This window comes from Lynx canadensis, chromosome X (assembly GCF_007474595.2).
Source record: "Lynx canadensis isolate LIC74 chromosome X, mLynCan4.pri.v2, whole genome shotgun sequence".
Classification (NCBI taxonomy): Eukaryota; Metazoa; Chordata; class Mammalia; order Carnivora; family Felidae; genus Lynx; species Lynx canadensis.
The window spans coordinates 6,892,845-6,917,024 of record NC_044321.2 but is presented as its reverse complement, the minus strand read 5'-3'; the positions used below and the strand labels follow the sequence as shown (position 1 = coordinate 6,917,024).

At 52.0% G+C, this 24,180-nt stretch overlaps 1 protein-coding gene across 4 annotated transcripts in view; it reads right to left on the bottom strand.

Annotated features, from left to right (window-relative positions):
- CLCN4 (chloride voltage-gated channel 4) overlaps positions 1-24,180 on the bottom strand; it is a 64,341-nt gene that overhangs the window by 851 nt on the left and 39,310 nt on the right. For 2 of the 4 annotated variants that reach the window (XM_030304670.1, XM_030304669.1), the window contains 7 exons: positions 22,751-22,957; positions 22,540-22,620; positions 21,020-21,565; positions 19,140-19,326; positions 17,272-17,670; positions 9,839-10,055; positions 2,620-3,179 (listed from right to left, as the gene is read on the bottom strand). In XM_030304670.1, coding sequence (XP_030160530.1) covers positions 3,089-3,179; positions 9,839-10,055; positions 17,272-17,670; positions 19,140-19,326; positions 21,020-21,565; positions 22,540-22,620; positions 22,751-22,957 — 1,728 coding nt within the window. In that variant the 3' untranslated portion in view covers positions 2,620-3,088. Of the gene's footprint in view, positions 1-483; positions 3,180-9,838; positions 10,056-17,271; positions 17,671-19,139; positions 19,327-21,019; positions 21,566-22,539; positions 22,621-22,750; positions 22,958-24,180 lie in introns of those variants that run through there. The other 2 variants (XM_030304668.1, XR_003966489.1) reach the window with 2 other exon arrangements.

Below are 24,180 nucleotides of genomic sequence, written 5' to 3'. Positions count from 1 at the left end.
GAGAAATGTTTATTTTACTTCCACATCCCAGTTGTACTCTTCCCGCTCATCAGATCGCCAGATAGACAAGGTTCTACATTTGGCTACAGCAAATCCCTTCAGAATCCCGACCCGTGTACTTGTACAAGAAAGACCGACAAACAGCTCGGAAGCCTGCTCCCCCTGGAGTTTGTGTGAGAGCCCGGGGCCAGCAGGCGAGTGGACCGCACAGGGGACTTCGGGCTCCATGGGAGGAAGGCAACCAGCTCTGGCAGCCCCGCTGCAAATTCTCCCACCCTTGACCTTCACCTGCCTGTCTGACCATGGCCTTCTGTTGCCAAGAGCCTGAACCCCACGACAAATTAGAGGTTCAACTCATGAAGGAAAACAAGGCTATTTGCATCAAAGTAACACTCCCAACGGTCTGCCGTGAATTTGCAGACCTCTTCTACACTAAGGCCTGGGAGGAGGACAGAGCACAACCCCCCCCCCCCCCCCCCCCCCCCCCCCGGCTTGGTGACCTTGGCCTGGAGTAAACTATCCCTTCATTCCTCTATGGCCTCATCTGGAGGAGGAAGAAGTTCTGTGGTTTCACTGCCCTTTGGCTATCCGTTCACGGTTTCGTGTTCCCTTTTGAAGCTCCCTGTTTTAGCTGAAGGGGCTTTCTGGATTATACAAATCCAGGCTGTAACTAACACTCTTTCGGGAGGCCAGGCGGGAGTTAGCGGGAACTACATGAAGCAATCTTTAAGACCTCGTAGGATTTCAAGTCCAGGAGAACCCAGCTTCACTTGCACACGCTCCGTGGAAACCCCAGTAACAACACTAATATTGGGATCTGTGACTCGACACTTAACGTGCCGTGAACGGGACACCAAGATCAAATTCTCTAGTACTGACCAGTGTTTCCACACTGAAGTGGCTATTTGATATCATTCTGGAGGGGGCCAAGCGATCACAGAAACAAATTTTCCAGTGTTTGTCAGCACGATCTGACTTCACTTTTTTGAACCCAGAGGACACAGCAGTACATTTTCTTGTATCAACCAGTTTCACAGAAACCCGCTAGTCGCTAGGTTTTTATACAAGATGAGCATTTTTACGAGGGCTGAGAAATGATGGCTTCCGACTGGGAGTTCTAGGTCAGGTCTGAGAGAAGGGGTGGGGAACCGCTCGGTGAGTAGGACAATGTCTGGAGGGTGTGGCAAGAAAGAGAGTAAGGAGGACAGGGAGGACACCAACAGAGACATGATGATGGCATCCAATCCAGGGGACAGTCTTCCCTCCCAAGGACCAGTCCCTCTTCCTTGTTAGAAGAATCCAAAGTTCATTCAGAGAGTACCAGGCCTCACTAAAACTTCTCCTTCCCACACTCACGTGCAGCCAGGGGGAGTCGCGGGACCAAAGTCCAGCCAGTGGACATCAGCTGGGCACCTGTGGGCAAGTTCTGCTTCCTGGGCACAGGCATCGCACCTTGCTACGTGTCTCCTCCTCCCGCTTCGTGCCTAGGAAGCCGACGGCCTGGCCGGCAGCCGGGTAACAGAGAGCCCGGCCTGTGACTCTGAGGCTAGAAGCCAGAGGACGAAGGACGGCAGACAACAATGGCAAAGCGTACGGCTGCTGGGTGGTAATGTGGAGACACGCGAGAGTGCCCGACCCCCGGTTTCTCGTTCAGCTCATCACCGTTCGTGGGATTTCTCTCCGGCCGCCAGACACACACCTGGCACGTCAATATCCGAGACCGAGATCGCAAAGGGCACGGGCCACTCGGTGAGAAGGGGGGAGCGGGGACACACGTGACAGGCTCCCGGGAGCGGACGTACTCACACCGGTGCCACAGCGGACCGGAACCGCAGCTCGGTTCCTTCTCACAGAAAAGAGCCGAGTCCCGACTAAAGGGACAAATGCACCGTTAAGTTCAACACGAAGGTGCCCAGTGCTCCAAGTGGCGGTCTCCAATTTAACTCTGCCCTTCTGTGCTTTGACTGCGAGCATGAAAGCGCGCGCTCAGACATTAGAGCCGGACGTTATGCATCCTACAGAGAAGATAATGGAACAGATTTAGAATCAATTTAGCATTTCTCTCGCAATCCATTTGGAGGAGTTCCCACTGAGACTTCGTATGCCTCACCCTCCCTGCAGCCGTATTTAATAAGAGCTGAGAGGAAAAATAAGTAGTAACACTGGGTGGCCGGCTTTGACTCTCACGTACGCTATCTGGAAATTGAAGCACGCTTACGGCAAGCTGGCAGCATACAGGATATGGCCCGTGGAAAGTGCCGGACTGATCAATATTTAAGAATGCACAGGCCACGGCGATCAACAAGTGAGGTACATACAACAGGGACGCGAAACCATGAGCAGGTGCGTATACCCTCAAAATCGCGGCGGGTCCCTTCGTGCAGGAGGAAACCCGCGGAGCACTAAACGCTCGAGCAGTGAGTTCACGGTGTGGCCCCGAGATGCTGGTGTTGCACCGAGAAAGGGTTTCTCACAGTCAGCGGAGCAGAAGCCCCCGGATGTTGGTGCACAGACGGATGAGAGCGGGAGCAAGACAACGGGATGGTCACGAGTGGGCCCACTGGCATTCGTGCAGCTTTCACTCGGTTCAGATTTAATTTCTTTTTCTTTTCCGACAAAGTCAGTGCAAACATCTTTAATCCAATTCAGTAAAATAGCAGCAACACTTCGGGAACCAATAAATAAAGATGCTGACGGGCCAATACCCCTTGGCCTCTTAGACTCAAAGCTTCCCAAACAGCCTTAAACAGAAGGGGCAAGCGTTTCTTGACTCAGCATTTGTGTTCTGTGTCCTTGTACAAACCACATCGTTTACACCCACCCACATGCTCCCACGGCAGTTAATAAACTCATTAAGAAACACAGCTGGAAACTCACAAGGGGTTAAAGCTATAAAATGCCTACTCGTGGATGTCTTTAAAAAAAAACACACACACACACCAGGTTTTATCCTCCTTTCGTTCAAACAAAGCTTTTCTTTCCACTGCCCCTAGCGTATAATCGTTCATTAGGATAATAACATATCATTTGTTTATTTCTTTTAAAATGACACAGTTGTGTTTCTCTCAAAATAAATGCCACCTTGTTTCTAATTAAACATGATGGATTCAGGGTCCTGGTTTGCCATCTGGGCCATATGTCTCAAAACATCCTTTTTCGTGATGATGCCAAGAAGTCTCCTGGAGAAGAAACAAAATACAGAAAAGAGGTCAGCCTTACAATATTGACCCACGCATGTCCTAAACCCCAGTGACTTTGCCACTTGGACACACAGAGACACTTCCCAGCTTCCCTTCAGTTGGGTGGGGACAACTGAGTGAGCTCTGGCCAACGGCACGTAGGTAGAGAGGAGAGATGCCCCGATCGACGCCCATTATCAATGGACTCCAAAACCACTCAGCAAATGGTCACTGGAAAACAAAAAATTCCCGAAAGTATCCATCCACAGATGACGTACACAGAGAAAAATGTCTCTTTATAATGGAGGGCTCCAGCCGCCACCACCTCATGAGATAGAGCTTATCACCAACAAGGTTGGAAAAGCTGACATTATGACGTCATCTACGGTGGCATATCGCCAGAAACTACTTATACCAAATCAAACCATGAGGAAGCAGTCAAACAGATTCAGAATGTGAGACTACTGATTTGGATTCTTCAAAAGAAAAAAATCTATGTTATAAACAACAAACAAAAAGAGACAAGAGACTGTTCTAGACTAAAGACTAAAGAGGAACAACAACCAAATGCAATGGGTGAAGCTTGAAGGAATTCTGGATTGAAATCTGATATGAATTGGATATTGAATGATACACTGAGTTATTGTTCATCTTGTATAATTATGGTTTAATGGTTATATAAAAGAATTTCCTTAACTCTTAGAAGATGTATGCTTGTGGGGCACCTGGGTGGCTCAGTCAGTTAAGCACCCAACTTCAGCTCAGGTCATGATCTCACCGTTTGTGAGTTCCAGCCCCACGTCAGGATCTGTGCTGACAGCTCAGAGTCTGGAGCCTGCTGCGGATTATGGGTCTCCCTCTTTCTCTCTGCCCCTCCCCCGCTTGTGCTCACTCTCTCTCTCTCTCAAAAATAGATAAACTTTAAGAAATGCTTAAAAAAAAAAAAAAAGAAGATGTATGCTTGATTCGCAACTGCCAAATCTCAGAAGCGCCCAAGATGACCTCCTCAAGGTGATGGATACATAAACCGTGGTCCATCCAGACAGTGGGGTATTATTCAGCGCTGAAAAAAAAATGATCTGTCAAGCCATGAAAAGCCATAGAAGAACTTTAAATGCACATCACTAAACGAAAGAAGCCAGTCTGAAAAGGCTACATACTGTGCGATTCCAACTCGATGACATTCTGGAAAAGTCAAAACTATGGAGACAGTAGAGATCAGCAGTTGCCAGGGCTTAGAGGAAAGGAAGGAGGGATGAAGAGGAGGAGCACACAGGACTTTCAGGGCAGTGAAACTACCCTGTACGACACTATAAAGATACATGTCATAAAAGATACATGTCATTCTCCATTGATCAGAACACACAGAATGTACAACAGCAAGGGTGAGCCCTAAACTACAGACCTTAGTTAACGCGTCAATATCAGGTCGTGGGAGGCAACAAACGTAACAAGTGCAAGACATTAACAAGGGAAATTGAAGGGATGAGAGGATATATGAGAACTGTGTACTTTATGCTCAGTTTTTCCGTAAACCAAAAACTGCTCTAATAAAAAATAGTCTGTTAATTAGGGACGCCTGGGTGGCTCAGTCGGTTGAGCATCCCACTTCGGCTCAGGTCATGATTTCGTGGCTCGTGGGTTCGAGCCCCGCGCCGGGCTCTGTGCTGACAGCTCAGAGCCTGGACCCTGCTTCAGACTCTGTGCTGCCCCCCCCCTCTGTGCCCCTCCCCGGCTCACAGTCTGTCTCTTTCTCCAAACTAAATAAACATTAAAAATTTTTTTATTTTTTTTTTTTAAATTTTTTTTTTTCAATGTTTATTTATTTTTGGGACAGAGAGAGACAGAGCATGAACGGGGGAGGGGCAGAGTGAGAGGGAGACACAGAATCGGAAACAGGCTCCAGGCTCCGAGCCATCAGCCCGGAGCCTGACGCGGGGCTCGAACTCACGGACCGCGAGATCGTGACCTGGCTGAAGTCGGACGCTTAACCGACTGCGCCACCCAGGCGCCCCTAAAAATTTTTTTAAATAAAAAAAACAAAAATAATTTTCTGGGGGCATCTAACTCAGTCAGTTAAGCATACTACTCTTGATTTCAGCTCAGGTCATGATGTCACCGTTCGTGAGTTCAAGCACTGCGTCGGGCTCCGTGCTGACAGCTCGGAGCCTAGAGCCTGCTTCACATTCCGTGTCTCCCTCTCTCTCTGTCCCTCCCCCGCTCACGCTCTGTCTCAAAAAATAAATAAATGTAACAAAAAAAATAGTCCATTCATTAAAGAAAACACCCTTGTGGGAGAAACGTGGTTGCCTGAAGGGAGAGGGGTGCTGGTGAAGAAGGATAAAGCCGGGAACTGTTTTCTGTCCCAGCTGTTCAGAGTCACTTGGCTTCAACTGAGTTCAGAGATGACCTGAAATACATTTCTAAAATTTATCAGAACGCAGTAAAGCAAGATACTGTCCTACTAAAGCCGCCCGGAGGACTTAGCTCGGGCCGCCGTAACAGCGCCCCACAGATGAGGTGGCTCAACAGAAATGGCTGTTCTCACGGTTCCCAAGACTAGAAGGCCCGGGTCAAGGTGGTGGCAGGCTTGGGGTCTCCACAGGCCTCTCTCCTTGGCTTGCAGACGGCCACCTTCCTGCCGTGTCCTCACAGCCCTGCTGCCTCTTCCTCTTCTTCTAAGGACGCCAGTCTTACCAGATTAGGGCCCCGGCCTCACGCCCTCACCCACCCTTACCTCTTAAGGACTCCATCTCCAAACACGGTCATGCTGCAGGTTAGGGCTTCGACACAGGAATCCGGGGGGATACAATTCAGTCCCCAGCCGTTCTTCCATTGCATTTAAAATCAAAAAGGGACAGGAAACAGGCGAGCAGCTTATGCCTACAATCGCCACTAGCAGAGGTGTGGTGGGAAGACAAACGGGAGGGGTGTGAGCAGTCGGGTCTGCAGAGACAGGGCGCTCGTCCGTCTGCGTGAGGCAGGGAGGGCTCTGCCGCTGGCGATCGCCAAGCAGACCGTCTCTCAACCGACACCGCTCTTTTGTCCTCGGACGTTTTCTTTCTTTTTTTTTCTTAACATTTATTCATTTTTGAGAGACAGAGAGTGAGCACAAGTCGGGGAGGAGCAGAGAGAGAGGGAGACACAGAATCCGAAGTCGGCTCCAGGCTCCAAGCTGTCAGCCCAGAGCCCGACGCGGGGCTCAACGCCACGAACCGCGAGATCATGACCTGAGCCGAAGTCGGACGCTCAACCGACTGAGCCCCCCGGACGCCCCTGTCCTCGGACGTTTTCTACTTGAAAGCCTGGCTCAGGACATTCCTCTCTAGAACACCTGGGTAGTACCACCTGAACTGGAGTGTGTCCACATTCCCTAGTAGATGACAAACTCCCTGGCTTTATTAGTTTTTAGATACCTCTCGAGCTTTCTCCGGGTCTCAAACAGATGCTCAGTAAGATGGTGATTAAGGCAGTGTTGCTTTGAAAAAGTTTGACCTGCTCCTGTTTGCAGAGCGATAGGGATTCTATTCCGCGCGCCCCTCCCTTATCCCCGAGGCCTGGTTCTGTTGCCCCACCTTCACCGGGGAGCAGTCCAGGCAGCCTCCCCTTAAAGCTCTGTAACTACAGCACCTCCAAGTCAAGCTGCTCACAACACTCCCGGGGACATGTGACTTCAGGAGCTGCCTCGGCCTCAGGCATAAATTGTGCCTTGGCCTGCAACGGTAATCGCTGCGAAAGAAGGAAGCTCAACACCGACAAGAAGGAGGCAACATCAAACCCGGCGGAGATCGTTAGTGGCGTGAAATGTCCTATTTGGCTAAAATCAAGTGTTCGAACTTCCAGCCCCTTTGGGGAGTGGCCAATCTGTGACCGTGAACGTATGAGATGAGGGTAGCCAGGCTCTTCTGAGAAGGCCATCGGTCCAAGTCCCGGGGGCCCGCCTAGCAGACTCAGGGAAGGCGGACACAACGTCCCCTGCCCGCCTTCCCTTTTCGATATCCTCTGGGGGGAAGACCCCACCCAAATGCAGTCTCCGCCACCGGAAGTTCCCAGACTCGGGCATTGTGGGGACAAAGACTTCGGTGGTTCCTGGTCTGGTTTCAAGACTACCTTGGACCCCCAGGCCCCGAGTAATCCTGCAGACGATGCAGGTCGACAGGGCGAGCTGGGGCTCTCCCCGCGAGCAGGGAAGGCACATGGTGACGGAATACATCAAAAACGCAAGCTGGCTCGAGACATGCCTGTCCTGGCTGAAAGCCCGAGGAGATGAAAGGCCCGCAAACAAGGATCCCTTGCCAGCAGTAACGTATCAGCATCTGTGTTTGTTTAAAATATGTAGAGCGAGAGAGAGTGCGATTTTGTTTTCTCGCAGAACATTCGGAGCCAATTTCGGCACCCAGATCTTCACAGGAAAACCTCATGGGGCTGCGTGAGGTGTGAGCGGGCGTTAAGGGCAGAATTTCCTGCCAGAACTGGAAATTCCACGATAACTGACATTGGATTATTATTTTAAAGGAAAAGAGAAACTGCTATGCACTTGAGACGCGGCGGGTGATCACAGTGGTATTTATGCCGAGCACTAGAAATTCAAGTCTGCAGATGGGCTTCAGGGTTTTGCAAAGTGGAGTCCTGACCGGCAGCAGCACCGGGGAGCTCGCTAGAAATATATATTCGCAGGCCCCTCCCAGACCTAAGGGATCAGTCAGTGCAGTGGACCCAACACTCCCGGTTTAACCTGGAGCTTGCATCCCCAGGGGGATTCTGCGATCCACCGAGTTCCTTCCAAGTACACCAGCGGAAGTGATCTCTAGCCCCAAACACGTATTTATTCCTTACTGATCGTCCCTCCTGTGTGCAAGGCACCCGCCCCGGCTGCAGCCAGAGCTGAGGACGCTCGTCGCGTGGGCTGGGAGTTCTCGGGGTCAGTGCGCACATACGGCCCCTCGTACAGCCCGACGCTGCTGTGGCCGGGACAGCAGGAAGGAAACGAGGGAACCAGGAGCACTCACGTGGCTATTCCCAGGCGTCTAGTCCCCGGTCACTCAATTCCACAGCTGGTGACGTTTTGGGCCACTGACTCTCTGTTGCAACGGGGGCCGTCCCGTGCCTCTACCCACTAAATGCCAGGAGCATCCCCTGTCCAGTTGTGACACCCAAAATCTTAGGGGGGAGCAAAATCGCCCTGGTCTAGAACCGTCGCGTCAAACTGGAGCATGGGCTCTGCAACGTAAACTACGTTAGGGAATTAAGGCCCCGAGTGCACTTAGGGGCCGGAGTCTCCAGGACCCATGCCCCGGCTCTTCTCAGTCTACAGAGGAATAAGCCAGGCAGCCGACCCTATGCTCCAGGCCACCCTCACTCGGCCAATCTCGTCCCCCACCGAAGCTGCTGAAGCCGTGGGATTCAGGGAGCACCGCGGAGCCCAAAGAATGGCCCTCGAGGCGCCGCACCTCTCCCGCCATCATGAACCTTTGATCTTCGAAATGCCAGTTTCCCGGTCTGCGGTTACACAAAGCAAGAGGTACCCCTCCGCCGCGGCAGAGACGATGCCACGGGGCCGCCAAATCTCTCAGCTCTACAGTAACCGTTGTTGTGAAAACGCGAGGTTGTTTTGAACAGACTGCTATATTAGGGAATAATTTGAGCAATTTGAGCACGATGTGAACTCCACATTCGCATGTGGGTGATTTCATCCGGGACACGTTCCAGGTGCGTGCAGAAAACTGCACCCAGCTGAAGCCAGGGGCACAGGAATACAGCCCACCCTTGAACGACACGGGTTTGGGCTGCTGAGGTCCACTTATATGCGGATTTGTTTCAAGAAGTACAGTACGGTACTATAAACGTAGGGTCTCTTCCCGAGGATTTTCTTACTGACGCTTTCTCTGGCTTACTTACCGTAAGAACACGGTATATAATACATAGAACAGACAAAATAACGTGTTAATCGACTGTTTACGTTATCGGTGTGGCTTCGGGTCAACGGCAGGCTCTCGGCAGCTACGGTTCTGGGGATTCAAAAGTTCTACGTGATCTCTGACCGCGAGGGAATTTGGCGCCCCCAGCCCGGTGTCGTGCGAGGTCCGACTGTACGGAGCTCGCAAGCTGCAGCCCTCACGACACCTACCTCTACAAAACAACTTCAAGTCGTCTTCAAGGTAAAGTGCTACCGTTGTTGTACTATTTGTGTTTTCCTGACCATCTAATGTGCAAAAGCCGTGCTACTTTCTTTTTAGCAGGTTCCCATCGTGTGTGTGTGCGTGCGCGCGCGCCACCGTGGCGTGTTGCACACACAACCCTGTTTTTCTCATCAGCCCGTGCTTCGGAGCTCCCTGCACGGGGGCCCTGGGCTGCGAGGAATGCGCTCCTCCCCCTTCTGACCGACCTTCAGCCTCAGGCCAGACGGCCCCCCCGCCCCCGCCCCCGCCCCCAAGCCTCTCGCACCTTCCCGGGCCCCGCGCCAAGCTCCCAAAGCTCCCGGTCACGGTCAGGTCCTGCTCGGCGCGCTAGCTCGCCGCAGCTTCCCGATGCCCTGTCCCAAGTACCTATCCGCCCCGGGCAACCTCGAGGCCCTGCACGGCCGTGGCCGTGTCTCATTCCTCTTATTCTCAGAGTGCGGCCCCAGCACACAGCCCGTCCGCGCCTGTCCGGCCACTCACCCGCTGCGCGTCACCAGGCACTGCCGGAGCCCCAGTTTCCGGAAGATGTCCACCACCGTCTCCATGGGGGTATGGTCCGTGACCGTGAACGGGCTGAGGTTTAGGACGCGCCGCAGCTTCAGGGGGTGCGGGCTGTTGGCCGGCAGCTCGGGCGGCTCCTCCGTGAAGTACATGATGGAGTTGCTCACGATGCCCTCCTGCCTCTGTCTGGCGTTCTCTGCAATGGGCGAGCGGGAACGATAAGGCACACGAGGGCCCGTGCTTAGCAACTCCGTCGGCCCCGCACCCGCACCGACACACGTCTGCCCTCCATCCACATCCTAGACCCCCACAGGGAAGGGGTTCAGAGGGCGAACGCCACATTCCTAATGAGGGGCTGCAGCCAAACATCTGTAAAATCGGCATCTCTCTGAAGCGAGTGCCCTACGAGGGTCCCCACGCTGTGACCTGATCGTTCACTGCCAAAGTCTCGACACGCGGGCTTGAGCAGGCAGGGTGGCTTCTTGGGGAGAACGTGCTGCCTCCTCCCGGCCTCCAGGGCCCTCCACCCTTGCTTTCCTAACAGTCCCTCACCTCATCATGGGCCCGGGTTGGACGTGACAAGAGGCCTTGCTGAGCTGCCCAACGACCCTAATAAGTTGGGGTTTTTTTCTTACAAACTAACTTTTAACTGGCCCAAGTGGCATTATGAATCCCGAGAGGAACAAAAACCACAGGACCATCCTAGGCTCCCAGCCCAGAAATGCAGCTCAATTCCAAATATGACCCTTGGGACCAAAGAAGTAACCCCAGAAAAGCCACCTTCCCCCCACCTCCCGGATCTCCTCTCTTAAAAATGGACCGTGTTGGGGATTCCTCAAAGAAAGATAGTGACACTGTGATGGTAACAATTAGCCTCTTTCTATCTGTAGGCAAGGCCGCGCAAAAGCCAGCTGAGGAAAAGCAGGGCAACAGGAACTCATTAGAAACACAGCTTTCTGCAGTACTAGAAGCCCAGGCTATTTTAAGTCACACATGAAATAAATCCATCGGTCTCAAGATATTTCTCCAAGGCGATTTTCCTTCTGTTGGAATTTTAATCTTTCTCTTGGTTCATGGGAAAAGGTTAGGAAAAATGTAGTGTGAGGCCTGCCTTAAAATGGATCCTGGTTTCGATAATACATTTCTTGCCTTCTCAAAGACTACTATTCACCTATATTGTTCTTTGAAAAATAAAATTCTAACTGCCTGCTCTCAGGCCATTTATCGCAATAGTACTCTAATGGAAAACTGGCAGCATTCGGGGTCAGGCTGAGTTTGAAAAGGGGTCTCTGTTTAAAAGAGGAACAGAGGGCCCCCTGGGCAAATGCCGGCACATGATGTCACATCACGCACACTGCACCTTTCTCTCCTCCATCAAGATGGTTCCGGCCGGAGGCACTAAGGTGAGGATACAACGGTCAGCAGACTCGGGCTCACTTTCACAGACCGACCAAGTCTCTGAAAGGCCCACGTGACAAGAATGCCATCGACTCCAACAGTCAGGTTGACTGGGTCGAGGATGGATCCTTCTCAGGACTGGATCAAGCCACAAACCTCAGTCGAGAACTGAACACGTGATTCGCTGAACCCCTTGTAAAAACCCAATACGACTTCGTGAGCTGTCCAGTCTACTTGTTGAAATGAATACCCACCCTATAGATTTCCTCTGAATCTCCCGATCGGGTTAGAAGCCCTGATTCTAATAGCAGCTAGTTCAGTGATTTCTGGCTCACCAGTACATTCCCAGTGCCTGGACAATGCCTGGTATCCAGCAGGCACAAAACAGATATCCGCCAAACGCACGCATCGCTAAGCGAATGAATGAGTGAGTAGGTCTCCTAAGTGTCTGGCGGACGCGGGTCCGCCCGCCATGTAGAACCCAGCCCATCCCACGTAGGAGGTGCTGCGAAGGAAAGCCCACGAACGAGAATCAAAGGCGCCGGCCGGCGTCCGAGCCGGAGACGTGAGCTATGCTCCCTGTCACTCCAAGAGTGGCGACTGCCGCTCTCTCCGGAAGGGTCTGTCAGGCCACTCTGGAATTCTGTTATCGGGACTTACCTCAATGCTCAGACTTTGGGGGCGGGGGTGCTCCGGCCAGTAACAGAAGAACCAGCAAGAAAGCTTTTTGCGTCGTTCTGCTGGGGGGAGCCATCTCCTGGCTCAGATAAGAAATCTTCACCGGTCACCGAGATGCCTACAACAAACTTCACGTTGTGCGCTCACAGGGGGCACAGCCTGGCTACTGCCATCCCCGTCCTGCCGGCTCCCAGAGCTGTTCCAGTACATGGCGCGTGCACAAGAAATAGTCCCCGTGGGAAAGCTTAAACCAACTTCCCGCCCAGGGGATGATCCCCTGCTACCAAGAGTGTAGACTCCCAGACCCCAGGGAGCCATGAAGACTCGTGTCGAAAAAAACAAAGCAAAACCAAACCAAGCAAAAAAAGCCCCAGGTTTACAGATGTCAAAGACCTAAAAGACAAGAAGGAAATGCACTAAACATTATTAACCATGGCTTTCCATGGTCTTGAGAAAGTGGGTATCTTTTTTTTCCCCCTTTTACTTCTGATTTCCCCAATATTCTATGAGTATGTATTACTTTTAAAAATAAAAATGTAATAGAGGCATCTGGGCGGCTCAGTCGGTTGAGCATCTGACTTCGGCTCAGGTCATGATCTCACGGTTCGGGAGTTCGAGCCCGGCGTCGGGCTCTGTGCTGACAGCTGGGAGCCTGGAGCCTATTTCGGATTCTGTGTCTCCCTCTCTCTCTGCCCCTCCCCTGCTCGTGCTCTGTCTCTCTCTCAAGAATAAATAAACATTAAAAAAATTTTAATAAAAAAAGGGGCGCCTGGGTGGCGCAGTCGGTTAAGCGTCCGACTTCAGCCAGGTCACGATCTCGCGGTCCGTGAGTTCGAGCCCCGCGTCGGGCTCTGGGCTGACGGCTCGGAGCCTGGAGCCTGTTTCCGATTCTGTGTCTCCCTCTCTCTCTGCCCCTCCCCCGTTCATGCTCTGTCTCTCTCTATCCCAAAAATAACAAAATAAACGTTGAAAAAAAAAATTTTAATAAAAACATAAAAACGTAATAAACTCCATTTTTAGTTGTTTTAAAGACCACTTAAACTGTTCTTAATAAAGAAGATTTGTTATATATTCTACCAGAACTAGTGTCAGCGGCCACCGCTCCTGAAAAATGAGGTACGTTTTGTGAGTACTTGCTAAGGCTATTCAACTTGACATTCCATTTTCTAGCAGACAATACCATGACAATGCCAAGTACAGATAAGAGTGCTGGTAAAGTATCGTGTGGAATTCAAGATACCAAACAGATGAACATACGGGAAGGGAAGCAAAAATAATATAAAAACAGGGAGGGGGACAAGACATAAGAGACTTTTATTTTTTACTTTTTTAATGTTTATTTTTGAAAGAGAGAGAGACACACACAGAGCACAAGTGGGGGAGGGGCAGAGAGAGAGGCAGACACAGAATCCGAAGCGGGCTCCGGGCTCCGAGCTGTCGGCACAGAGCGCAATGTGGGGCTCGAACCCACAGACCGTGAGATCCTGACCTGAGCCTAAGTCGGACGCTTCACTGACTGAGCCACCCCGGCGCCCCCATGAGAGACGTTTAAATACAGAGAACACACTGAGGGTTGCTGGAGGGGTTGTGGGTGGGAGGATGGACTAAATGGATGAGGGGCACTGAGGAGAAAGCTTGTTGGGATGAGCACTGGGTGTTATACGTCGGGGATGAGCCCCTGGATTCTGGTCCTGAACTCATTACTGCACTATATGCTAACTAACTTGGAGGTACATTTAAAAAAAATTAAAAATAAAAAATAGGGTGCTCGTAAAGTGAATTTCACAAACTATGACAGACCAAGAAATTTTAAGACTGGAAATAATCATATGTTCAGTAGGCTATTATCATGGCTCCACGGCAACGGTTCTCAACGGGGAGCAATGCTGCCCCCACCCTTAGGGGACGTTTGGAAGTATCTGGAGACATTTTTGGTCCTCATAACTGGGGGATGGTGTTGCTACTAGCACCCAGTGATGGGAGACCAAGGGTGCTGCTAAACGTCACTCGGTGCCCAGGACGAGCCCTCACACAAAAGAATGATCCAGCTCCAGATGTCAATGGTGTTAAGGTTGAGAAGCTCTACTTTAGAGTAACGTGTTTTTAGAGAGATAATACTCGACCATCCCGTCCATCAAAAATGCTCCCATATGACAGATGTAATTAACTCGAAAGGTTAAAATGGAAAACTGAAAGCAACCGGAATGGTGGCCAGTACAAAGATGGGATTGCAAAAAAACCATCTCGAAGAAAAAGCAGAGGATGTTATGATAAGTTGCAGTTTGCCGCGGCATGGAGAAGTCCCTCTGTACATGTGTGTTAAGCCCAGCAGAAAGCAGATGATACCGCCGCTCTCCGTGGCCTATTCCAATCATCAACGGCCCTCCCAGGAAGAAACCGCTTTATCCCTAAATAGCCCTTCCAACAGATCTGACACTTTGTTCAGTTCTGGCCGTAGATCCCTTTCTGTAAGTAAGCATCTTCCACATGCTAGAGAATCATCATTAAATCATCCACCAGATGAAAAAAAGGAGCATTCCCTTAACTCTTGCCTGTGACTCCAACTTTCCATCCCTTTAATCATCTTTGCGGCTTCCCGCTGAGTCCTCTCTGAACCCGTCCTCACCTAATTGCAGAATTCAAGACTAGAAGAGTCTGAGCCCTGCTGAGCACAGAAAGAGCCTCATATTTGCAAATGGCACTGAAAGGCAAAGTCCCATTTGCTGGGAATTTGAACGAGGGTCACACACCGCCCCGTGTGTCAGTATGTGATGGGGGAAGTGGGCCATGTGTCCTACGCGGGGCTAACGAATCGCTCTTTTAACAAGGACGACGGCTATGGTTCGGCATTCCAGAGATGTTTGAAAATAACAAAACGTTTTCAGCTTCGTGTGAGCAGCTGCTATGATTTTAACAGGATACGTAAGAAAAATCCTCATCTGCCTCAGTTAGCGTTCTTACACAGGCTGTCTGGGATCTACCTGTCTAGAATCTCTGCTGATTCCCCTGCAAATGAAACTGGCATGCGACAGTCACTAGCGAAATGCTAAAGTCATACTTCTATCTTCATGAAAGGTCACATAATTCTGCAAATACCGGTCACATATTTGTCCACCCGAGTACAGGGACTCCTCTGTTTCCACAGATCAGGAAAACAGTTTTTCTGATTGCTCAGAGCGAAACACTCCTCGCCTTTCCACAAACCATGTAAACAGCAGCTTCTATACTATTATCGGTCTGATTGAAAGCATACAGGTATTATTTACCCGGCGTGTTGCCTCTTCAGACATTCCAAACATAGCTTCTAAGAGAGCGCTCCGTCGGCAAGCTTAAATTTCTTCTCTAACCGGTTGATGACAATTACCGCTTCCCACTTGATTACGGTAATGGCTTTCAGCGAAATTAGTAAGCTGTCTCTTAGCAGGTGTGCCTGGAGCTACACAATAGGTAATGGAGCCGGTGACATTTATTACTTTAGTTTTTAAATTTCAACCTTTGCTTAAAAGATTTTAGGGACTGAATGGATTTTTAAAGGCTGCTGATTACATTATTTTAAAACAAACCCTACCCTACTTATACAGCTTAAAACAGATCCCGTTATCTATAAGGCAATATTTACGCCCAAAGGCACCTACCTGTTAAGCGACAGGACCTATAATAAAGAGAAGCATCACTGAGCACGTAAGCACAAATTAAAGGACACGGCTTATCTAAACTTATTTTTATAAAGCCTTTGGCGAAGATACCTTAAAGCTATTTTTTTAATGTTTATTTATTTTTGAGAGAGAGAGAAGACACGCGTGCACGTGGAGGAGAGGCAGAGAGAGAATCCGAAGCAGGCTCTGTGCCCTCAGTGCAGACTCCGATGCGGAACTCGAACTCATGACCCCGAACCCTGAGATCACGACCTGAGCTGAAGTCTGACTTAACCCACAGGGCCACCCAGGCGCTCCTAAAGATATTTTAAAAGCTATTTAACATCACAAAGAGATTTTGGAAACTCAAAAGGAGCCGCAGAGATAGTTAACCAAGGGCAGGGAAAAGCAAATGGTCATCTGGTGGAGGTGTGTTCCCAGTAGGCGTCCTGCAACCCGACCGACCGCGCCAGTCCCCCTGGCGAACTTAGGTACGCTGGAAGACAGGGTACGTGGTAAAGTCATCAAGTGTCCACAGGGGCCGTGCCTCGGGCCCACCGTGGGCTGCCGGAACCAGGAGCAGATCATGGGAGCAGGCGTGCTGAGCCAGACGGCACTTGTACTGGCCACATGCCACGGGTGGGACCCCAGCCCGAGGGGGCCTCCGAGCTCACTGTCCTCCTTCTTAGGTCTCCACGTGCCTCACACCCAGACCTTTCTCTTGGGAATCCTTCTACCTCCTGCCCCCCTTTCCGTGCAGGCACCCCTAGGCTGACGTGCCCGCTTCTTCTTGCTTCTCGGACCTGTGGGTCTCTGGCACCGCCCCCCCCACCCCGACCCCGGTCATCCACTCACTCCTCTCCCAACACGACAGCCTGCCCCTCAGCCCAGCAGAGTTCACTTAGCGCACAGGGAGGAAGAGCACCACGGGGAACTGACCCACGAGGGTCTCGAACTAATGGGACGGGACATAATGCCACCAAGCAAAGTGAAGGGCTTGCGTGGTGCCCGGCGGTGGGGCGGGGGGAGGCGTCTGAGACAAAGAACTCACCACAGAAGTCGGTAAGCCCGCCTGAAAGCCTGTGTCCCAGACCAGCTTGCCCGGGGCCGGGCCGGGCTCTCACACCTCAATCCTCGCCGGCTCTACCTGACAACTCCCTAAAAGAGGCGGCGGCCGCAGCCGCAGCCAGCCACCTAGCAGCAGTGGGCCCCTCGGCTGCGTGCAAACGCGGTGCTCATTTTCCAGCCAAGCACCTCTCTCCCTAGGCGTCGTCCCTGCCAGTAGGACCTGAGGACCAGCAGCATCACCATTAACCAGGAGCCTGGGTGGCTCAGTCACTCGGGCGTCCGCCCCTCGATTTCGGCTCAGGTCACGCCCACATCGGGCTCTGTGCTGAGCATGAGGCCTGCCTGGGATCCTCACTCTCTCTCTCTCCCTCTGCCCCTCTCCCCCGATCGCACACTCTCTCTCTCTCTCTCTCTCTCTCAAATTAAAAAAATATATACGCAGAGTCTTGGGCCCCACCCGAAATCTACTGAATCAGAATCTGCATTTCCGCCAGATGCCCAGGGGATGGGAATGCAAAATGCGCAGAGCCCCTGGCTTCGAGCCCTCTGGCCTCTGCACTCTACCTCCTTTGAGAATTCAGGGGCTACAGAGGCTACCGTTCCCCTCTGAGTACATCCCCTCTCTTTACTCACTTATTGCAAGAATCAGCTCCCTCCTCTGGGCAAATCCGATGAGGCGCTCGGAGTCCCTGGAGACCACCACCGGGAAGCCGTTGTAGTCGGTCTCCTTGATGAGCGTCTCCACGTCCTCCACGGTCATGCTGTCCTGGGTGAGCACGGACAGGGGTGGCTCTCCGCGCCGTGGCCGCATGACGTCAGTGGCCAGCGTGCGATGGGTGAACTCATCCTTCACGTCCAGAAACGGGTACCCGTTTAAGTGGATATGAGCCTCATAGATGCCTTCTTTCCCAAAGGCATCGGCCACCCACTTGCTGGTCACGGCTGCCGCCATCAAGGGCACAATGTACTCTAGGCCACCCGTTAATTCAAACATGATGACCACCAACGACACCGTCATCCTGGTAACCCCGCCTGCAACCGAAGAGAGTACAGTTCTGAAAGCCCACCTCCGGGCCCTCACGAGGGCGTGAACTATGGAAATGGACGAGCTGGCTATAAATGCTCCTGACACCTATTCTGAAGAGACGGTCGTCCAGGTTGCCCATGGCGGGCCTCTGCAACGGAGGCCAGGCTGTCAAATGCGGCCTTCCCTCAGGGAGCCGTAAGTCACTTCTGACGGGGGGGGGGGGGAGGGGAGGGCTTTTCTTCAGTGAGGGACAACAGGGTTGTCTGTCTACCCAAGACCACGTGCCTGGCTCTTTGGGAAGGGGATCCTATGTGGGCTATGCAGGTTTCTGACACAGCAAATGTGGCTCTCTTCCAGAACCCCACGAGCTAGAAAATTGTAGAGATTCGTAGGAGCTGCAGACAGGAGAGGGACCCAACTCTGTGTCCCTCGGTATTTAAAAGGAGACTCCATACCAACTCCTACTGATCACCCAATGAGCTTACACTGGGCTTTCTCGAGCTCAGCACTAGGAACACTTGGGGCTGGATCTTTCTTTGATGTGGGGGCTGCACTGTGTACTCCGGAATGTTTAGCAGCATCCCTGGCCACCGCCCACTAGATGCTAGTAGCACCACCCCCGTAGGTGTGACAACCGGAAAGGACTCCTCCGTTGTCCAGTGCTCCTGAGAGGCACAGGTGCCCCCAGGTGAAAACCACTCTTCTAGATGGTACAGCTGCCAGATGGAGACTCCATCACCCTGGGCCCTGCATGACGGAGTGGAGAAAAGCCCTCTAATAAGTCACATCTCACACACACACACACACACACACACACACACACACAGAGTTGATTCTCACTGTTCCTGGTGGCTATGATGTATAAAGTTGCCACGAACACCGTATGAGCAAACACTCAATCACTGCCCTACGGGAAACGTAAGGTTAGGTTTCTGCGAGTTTCTGGTCACAACATTTTTGTGAACCAATCAACACCGAACCTTATTTTATGTGCATTTCTGTTTAAAGACACCTCATCTAGGACGTGTAGATGACTCGTTAACACTGAACTCACAGCCAAGAGCACCGTAACTCGTGCCCGAAGGGAGTTCTCCACACCCCTATTTTCTCTGCAAGCCACGTCCCAGCCTTCCTGTGCTTCGGGTCACCGGACAGCACTGTGGCCGGAGGCCACTTAAAACAGCAGGATCATTAACCGAGAGCATAAAAACGCCAAAACGTGGCACTAAGTAGACCACGGAAAGGAAAGGATACTCGTGCACAGTATACAAGAGTCGACCGCACGTCACGAGCGAGATACACGCCTTGGTGCGCTAAGCCAAGGAGACTTAGGGCTTTCCTTGTGACGGCAACGCGAGCTTGCCCGTCCTGGGAATGCCGGCACTCGAGCCCCTGCCTTCCTTCTCGCCGGTGCCCGGAGCCACAGCGGCCCGTGCGCTCCGTGCGGCCCGCACCATCCCCCCGGGGGCCGTACCTAGGCAGGCGGCGGCTCCCACCATTGCGTAAAGTCCGGGGGTGACGCAGTCGGCTCCGGGCCTGCACCAGTTCCTGAAGACGATCCAGTCGTGGTGATGGTAAGCCAGCTGCTCCACGCCGATTCCCACCATCCTGCCCGCCATGGCGCCCACAGCCATGCTGGGGATGAAGAGACCCGACGGGATCTCCGGGGAGGGGGGAGCACAGGGAAAGGAAGCGTGAGTGGAGGAGTCCGCGTGTCCACACCCCACTCCCAGTGAGCGCCGCCCCCCTCAACAAGCTTGCGTTCCGCCTCGGTCTCCAGAGGAGGCGCAACGCTTCCCAACGGGGGTCAGCTGGCAAAAGGCGGGACGAGGGATTTCACCCGCTGAGTCAGGCCCAGCTACCGCGACTTGGACAGGACGCACTTTCACACTTGCGTCTCCTCTCCCTGGGAAGCGGGCCCGGTCCCCCCGCTGCGCGTTAAAGAACGACAAGCCCCGCTGCAAATGACATTCAAAGTGAGCATCGGCCGCTTGAGATACTCCCCACTTTCTCTCTCTCCTTGCGCGCCATTCAGATTAGCTTTTGAAATGAAATGTCAAGCCCCAGCGTGAGAATGGAAAAGAAGGGCGCGCGGCCCTTTCACACAAAGCAGCTCGGAGCAGCTGCCCTGCGCCTTGCGAAGCTTTTCACGGGCCGAGCCAGGTGAAAGGCAGCAAAGAAACGGACTACGTAAACTGGCAGTAAACTGGGAGATGTCGGTGGTAGCGTGCTTCACGTTTTGCCGTGTGGAAACGCGTTTTATCGCGTGATCAGACGCGCGCAACAGAACACGCCTGACTCCGTGTTCGCGGAGACGTCGCGTGCTTGGCAATCCCGACCGGGAGCCGCCCTGATGCTCCCTCCCACACACCAGGTAAGTCTGGATCCTCGAGTACCATTTCTAGAGTTTGGGATGTTCCTGAAGAAACTTCCTTTCTGAGATGCCCCTGATCCCTAGGCATTTAACTCCCCGTAACTGCCAAGGAGACTTCTCCCAGCAGGCACCGGAAGAGGCCGCAAACGTCTTTCTCAGACACGCAAATAATCCACTTGCTAGGAGACGATGCATCAGAGAGAGTTGGCCGTTTAATAAAGTCCACCCATCCTTGTTCTTAAGGCAAAAATTCAGGTTCGCATTTGACCACTACACACTAAAGTACCCAGTTTCTTAGACTTTGTAAAAAGAAACAAATCCTAAAAGTCCCACACAGAAAGCAACAGTAATGAACACTACAGGGGCTCTGCAGGGTTCAAAACGTTTGGCTTCTGGTCCTGGGTGCTCATGACACAAGCATGCGTTTTATGAAAATTCCTCGAGCTGTCCACATCTCCGTATGAACGACATACTCTGAGCCTTAGCTCCTTCACTTGTAAAGGGATTAAAATCTCTATTTCACAGGCTGGTTTATCAAAAGCATTGCTTCTTATGGATTAAAAGAATGTCAAGTGCCCGGCACATGAGAATGGTTGATAAAGGTCGGTTCCCCTTTCCCTTCCCATCACGATTTTTTTTTTTGTTTTTTTTCTGAAGTTTATTTATGTACTTTGAGAGAGAGAGTACGAGAGGGCATGCACAAGTGGGGGAGGGGCAGAGAGGCAGAGAGAGAGAGAGAGAGAGAGAGAGAGAGAGAGAGAGAGAGAGGGAGAGGGAGGATCCCAAGCAGGCTCTGCGCCGTCAGTGTGGAGCTCGAACTCAGGAACGGTGAGATTGTGACCTGAGCCACAATCCAGAGTTGGACCCTTAACCGACTGAGCCCCCCAGGCGCCCCCATCCTGAATTCATTTTGGCGAGCAGGGCGCTATCCCCAGAAGGACGGGAGGTGCCCCCACATCTTCCTTCCCCCGTTCACTCACCTTCATGCCGAAGGTAAAGATGGTAATGACGATTTTGAAGACCAGTGCCAGGGCCAGCTGCCACATGGCTGTGTAAACCCCCACCCCGGCCGGCCGGTCCGGGATGTCGTCCACGGGCCGCGTCATGTTCGGGTCGTTGATGTAGTCACACAGCTGGGAGGACTCGAGGGCCCCGCAGTCATTGAACAGCTCGGAAATGAGCTCGCTCGTGCTCCGGCGCGTGTACGGGTTCGGGTAGGCGATGATGGCGGTGACGGCGGTCACCACGATGACCTCCAGCACCGGGTACTTGCCCAGCTTGGTGGTCTTGCGCCTCCTGCACCAGGCGATGTTGCCGCGGATGAAGAGCGTTCCCCACAAGCCCCCAAAGACCCCGAGCAGGATGAAGGGGAAGAGCTCGGCCATGTACCAGGGCGTGTGATACTCCACGTAAAAGAGAACAAGGCGGCTGTTCCCAAAGGGATTGATGGATCGCAGCGTGAAGGCCGCCACCAGGGCCGCGAAAAAGGACCTCCACAAGGTCTTCAGGGGAAAGTAGTAACTGACCTGGGACGGACAAGCAGAGAGTTAGAGACCGGCTGAAGAAAGGGCTGCGCAAAGCCCCAGCCTCCGACCCGCAGCCACCCGCTGGCGCTTAGTGTCACGGTCACACCCAGACCAAAGATGGGCAGTACTCGCTTCCTCAAACTAGGTTCAATTAGGACCAAGATGCATCAACGGAGGTATTTAAAGGACTGTGTGTCTAAAGTGGAATCGATGCTGGTCACGATGTGTTTGAGCTATTTTTTACGAGGAATGGAAATACTTCATTATACTTCTGTTTATGTCACCAAGACCCTCCTGAAGGCACATAAAGCCCCGGATTTGACTCTACAGACAGCAGAACAGGTCGACGGTTGGAAAACCCTGGCCCAGCAAATGTACTTGTAGGACACAGGAGTTAAGAATGGTTTTTACATTTTTAAATGCTTGCGGGGGTTGGGGGGTGGGGAGGGGGGAGAACCATCTTGTGATATCTGAAATATTCAAAAGGAAAAACAATATTTTGTGACACGTGAAAATCATATAAAATCCACACTCCGGCATCCATACGGCAAGTTTTACTGGAAGGCGGCCATGCCCATTCACGTGAGTGCTGTCTGCGGCCGCTTCCCCACTATAATGACAAAGCTGACAGGTTCCAACCGGGACTGTAAGACCCCCCAAAGCCTAGAACAGTCACTCTCTGGCCCTTTGCACAGAACATTGGCTGACCCCTGGAATAGATCCATTCGGCTTGCCACAACCAGAAATGCCCCACTAGGTTGGCTATGAGAAAGACTGCCAACTTCAAACAAACAAAAAAAATTACACCGGCAATTTCTGAAATTAATACTTGAAAACAGGTATTTAACGGCAAGAACTGGGGCTTCTTAATGAGCTGCGGTCAATACCCCTTGGAACACAGCCCTGAGAGCCTACTGCCGTGCCGGCCCTCCGCGCCCCTGACCTCTCAGGCCACAAATCCCGCCCCGTCTCACCTCCTCGAGGCTGAAAAGCACACCTCCTATTGGAGCCCCAAAGGCAACGGAAACTCCAGCAGCGGCGGCAGCCGAGAGCACCTGTAAGGCAAAGAGCGCCACGTAGGCCCCGAGACCTGTCGTGCAAACATGCGCGTGCAGGGGACACGGGGCCGGGACCTCCGGAAGAGGCTGTCACACCGTGGACGGGGGTCGGGGGGAGCCTGCTCACCTCGCGCCTCTTGCCCTCGTTCTTGCTGTACTTGGAGAAAAGGCTGCTGAAGAAGTTTCCACAGCAACAGGCCACGTGCACCAGCGGCCCTTCTTTCCCGAGGCTCAGGCCCGAGGACACCACCAGCACCAGGGTGACAGTCTTGATCAGCAGGGTCCACTTCCCCAAGTAGCCCCTGATGATGAAGCCGCTCAAAATGGTCTTTATCTGAAACAGAGCACAGAGAACGAGGTGGAATGAGCCGCTTCAATGCCACAGCGAGGAAAGTGACAAGTCCCCCCTGCCCCCCACTAGATTCACGCGATCATACCAAGGACAGGCTACTTTCGTCCTGGATTTGGCTCGGATTTCGTATTAACAGAACTTGTAATAGTATATAATTTTTTTTTATTAATGATAACTTGAAACCATTCAACGCGTAACAAATCTGGAGACTTTCTAAAGTAATAAGAGACCATAACGAGAACTGAAGGAGCGATTATCAGGGTCTCATTTTCTTTACGGCATTTTAACCCTGTTCACGTTATCCTCCGTTGTGTTGAAGAGAGACGTGTAGCTATCGATTTTAACTCTTAATCTTTTATTATTGAGGGACATCCAAGATAAAGAGACAGAAAGCTGGCTAACTGTGTGACAAAGCAAACAGAACAAAATGGCAACTGAACCATAGGTCGGGGTCTGCAAACTGCGGCCCATTGGCTACATCCAGCGCACTATTTTTGTATGACCCACGAACTCAGAGTGCTTTAACATTTTTAAATGGAATGTGTAAACCAGACTACTAACCTTTTACTGACAACCGTTGCTAGATTTTCCCTCTCGGTTCACAAAGCCTAAAATATGGATCCCCTGCCCTTTTACTGGAAAAGTCTGCTAACCCCTGCAGCAGGCCAGGGGCATGGGGGTTTACTGCCCAATTATTTCAACTTATCTGAATGTTTGGAAGTATTCCTAATACGATGTCAGAAAAAGATGATGCTCAACATTCTAATAACACGTCTCCAGGGGACATAATGGTGACTACATTCAGAGTGACTCCTTGCCTTCCATAGAATCCTGCCCCCTCATACTGAAAAGGACTCTGGGACTACAGGTAGAGTCATCTTGCTCCTTTTTCAGATCTACCGCATTTTAAATTTTTTTTTTTTTTCAACGTTTATTTATTTTTGGGACAGAGAGAGACAGAGCATGAACGGGGGAGGGGCAGAGAGAGAGGGAGACACAGAATCGGAAACAGGCTCCAGGCTCCGAGCCATCAGCCCAGAGCCCGACGCGGGGCTCGAACTCCCGGACCGCGAGATCGTGACCTGGCTGAAGTCGGACGCTTAACCGACTGCGCCACCCAGGCGCCCCTCTACCGCATTTTAAAAGGCCAAATAAAAGCCAAATAATGGCTTTCCTGCTAAAGGTGCGGTTTGCCTTACGCTTTT